The sequence below is a fragment of the Salvelinus sp. IW2-2015 genome, unplaced genomic scaffold (genome assembly GCF_002910315.2).
Source record: "Salvelinus sp. IW2-2015 unplaced genomic scaffold, ASM291031v2 Un_scaffold1055, whole genome shotgun sequence".
Taxonomy (NCBI): Eukaryota; Metazoa; Chordata; class Actinopteri; order Salmoniformes; family Salmonidae; genus Salvelinus; species Salvelinus sp. IW2-2015.
Genome location: NW_019942708.1, coordinates 621,734 through 624,981, shown reverse-complemented (window position 1 = coordinate 624,981; position 3,248 = coordinate 621,734). Strand labels below are relative to the sequence as shown.

Here is a 3,248-nt window from a genome sequence, read left to right as displayed (position 1 = left end):
TTTATTTCCACCACAATTTCATTGTTTGCAGAGATGATGGTTGTGTTTATATACTCTATCTATGCCAACTATAAAATGTCAACTATAAAGCTCTGAGCAAAACTTTCTCTCACTGACACAGCCATCTGTTTTCTAACACTGATGAAATGCAGTGTGTTTACGCCTATCTCACCCTGTCCCCTGGTACCTTCTGTTCCCATCTGCAGTGGCACCTTCCAGGGAACCTGGCTGGCTGGAAGGAGAGCTGGAGGGGAAGAAAGGCCTCATCCCTGAAAACTATGTGGAGATGCTGTAGTCCAGAACCTTAGACCTTAGCCTGTACACTCTCAGTGYAAGACTAGCCTTGTCCCAGAGCTGTTTGTGCTGTATACTTTTATATGGTCATAGTCATTACCAAACATACCGAACCGTGGAAGTTTGCTATACAGCAAAACATTGTTGGGAAGACCGCACAAACAGATTTTGGATCAGGCTAGTGGAAGAGGGGTCTCGTCATCCCTGACAATCTACGTCTAGATGCTGTATGCCAAACCAAAGGGTCGCCTGGCCTGCCACCATCTATGGCTGTATCTTGCCCAACTCACCTTATACATGGTATCCATGAAGTCGATGTTGACACTCCCATTCTCAAATTRATACTTTTTCTTATGCCTTCAACTCTCACGTTCCCTGCCCGGCGACTACTATGCGTTTATCAACTTTAATGCAGAATAATAATAAATACCCCCCAGCAATGATGTACAATCATTARCTTGGATATAGGAAAGAAAGTAACATTTTAAGGTGCCTTACAACACCAAGACATAGTTGACATGTATTTACTGAACGGGTATGTTTYGAAAATGCTAAAGAGTTGTGTTCCGTGAAGAATGTCTGGAATACTCTTCAAGAGGTGCTTTGGTATATTATGATTTATTTAATTGGCACATTGCTAGCATTTTATTTTTTTTACCACAATTAGCTTTTTTCTTTTTTTAAAAGTATGGTATCCACTGTTGTGACTGATTGTACAATTACATGCCATCGAGGCAGTCGTATTGGAATGGTTCTCCTTCGATCAAACCATAGAAATATAWTTACTAGAACGGTTCTTGTATGTCTAGGGTACAGACACTTCCTCTGCATACTTGTTGACCTAGACATTCAATGATGTCCGAACTTAGACTAGTTATCGGGTCGTTTCCACTTCAAAAAGCACAAGGAGGAGTTCGACAGCACAATCTGAGATGGTGGGTGAAATCGTTTGTTGCTACAAACATGATAAGACTATTGTTTCTGAAATATTTTGTTGAAATATATAATTTGACCTAAGAATTTAAGATAATTGATTGCACCCAAATTGGCCATTTAAAAATAATAGGATTTAAATCATCTTCCTTAAATATAGTAACATCATTTGACCATAATTCTTCCTACCAATGAGTAAGACATGAGGAATCCAATAGCCACCCACATACCCCTCACACTCCTCCCCAATTGCACCCCAACAACCAGTATCAGTTCTGTCTAGCAAGTAGTATGGAGCTGRGGCCTTGGAGTATTGCAACTTCATCCTATGTAATGTGTTTCCTGTGAATCTGGTTAATTAACATGTATGGCAATTTTGTGACCCAATTTACTTTTGCAACTTTGGGTAGAAAAACCAATAGCTTTTGCTCAAGATGAAACTAAATTGTGGTCAWCCTCATTCAAACCAGTCCTCCATGAAAGCAATTCAGGTTCTTCTCTTAGGCTAATCTGTGTCCAGGAAACAGCCCCTCTGTGTGGTTTATTCCCTTTAAAAAAGGTGTGGATTKGTTTGACCATTCCTGGTGAATAAACATACCATTAGGCTACAGCAGTTCTAATGGTTTCAATGTTATGCTCTTCAATGGGAGAAGTCCCAAACACATACTAAAGTATTTTGCAAAGGTGTTGGGTTCAATGGTACTAGTTGCTAATCACACAACATATATGTTTTCAAATAATTGTATTAAGAAACATACCACTGCCATGCAATAGTTTTTATAATTTTGTTAGGGTTTTTGTCACATTTTAGTCACTAACCCATTCCTTCAAAGTTTTGGGCTTGTAGGAAAAGTTTATGAGAATTGCACCATAGGTGTTGCCCACTCAGAGCTGTCATTTGTTGGGTTTAATCATTAGGCTGCTAAGACAAAGATAAACTGAATTGCTTTCATGGACTGTCTTGACTTGTGAGGATGACCACACAATTTGTTTTCATCATGAGCAAAAGCTATTGATTTTCTACCCAAAGTTGCATAGAAAATGTGATTTGTTTAATAAACACGAGACCAGCAACATTTACAAAGGGGTGTGTCAGTAGTAGGAACAGCAACATCAAGTTGACAACCTGGTACTTTCAACTAATATTTGGTAAATAATACAAGTGATTTCAAATGGCAAATTTCTCTGAACGGGGGGGAAAAAAACTGATTCAGAGGGAATACATTGCATAGAATGAAGAAGCAATGCTCCATACTACTTGATAGACAGAAATGCTACTGTATAATTACCATTGGTGTGGGTGGTCCATGGGTGGCTTTGGATCATTTTATTGGATTCCTCATGTCTTGCTCAATGATAGGAAAACCTTTGGTCCAAATCGGATGTTGGGTACTATATTGATTGACTATGTGAATCTTGTAAATTAGAAGGGCCAATTTGGGTGCGATCAATTAGCCTAATTTCTCAGATCAAATAAAATGTCAACAAAATTGCAGGAATGCTAATGCTAATCTTATGTTTCAAAATACAGAAATGGCTTGCTGAAAGGACATGGAATGAGTATCTAAAGTTCTAAAATTCTTTAGGTGTGACAATGTTCAACTCAATGCAGCAATGATGTATGGGAATGTGCAAAACAAAGTGGGGTTTTATTGAAAACCGGTTTTATAGATCCATATTCGACGTTGTTCAAAATCTTTCTGAACAGTTTACGAAAATTAGATAACTATCACATTTTGTATTATTCTGTACCAAATTGACTGACGAGACAATTTTATTATTACCACGACCACAAATGCAGTATTTTCCTAATCTTATTGTCTATGGCTGTGTATATAGTTATTTTAAAAGGCCACACAAAATGCCAAGTATATTCTAAAGCCCTTTTTTTTTGTGGTCAACGGAATTAAAGTTTTTAGTGGTTTCATCTGGAGTGGTTTTTACAATTGTAAGTGTACTAAACACATCACAATACTTTTATTCTATTGCCGTTCAACAAAGCCGGTTTCATTTTTCTAAGA

The 3,248-nt window shown here is 37.7% G+C and overlaps 1 protein-coding gene across 1 annotated transcript in view; it reads left to right on the top strand.

Annotated features, from left to right (window-relative positions):
* arhgap10 (Rho GTPase activating protein 10) overlaps nt 1-737 on the top strand; it is a 65,479-nt gene extending 64,742 nt beyond the window's left edge. The window contains 1 exon segment of the mRNA XM_024136928.2: nt 207-737. Coding sequence (XP_023992696.1) covers nt 207-295 — 89 coding nt within the window. The 3' untranslated portion in view covers nt 296-737.
* Nucleotides 738-3,248: the final 2,511 nt, after the last annotated feature.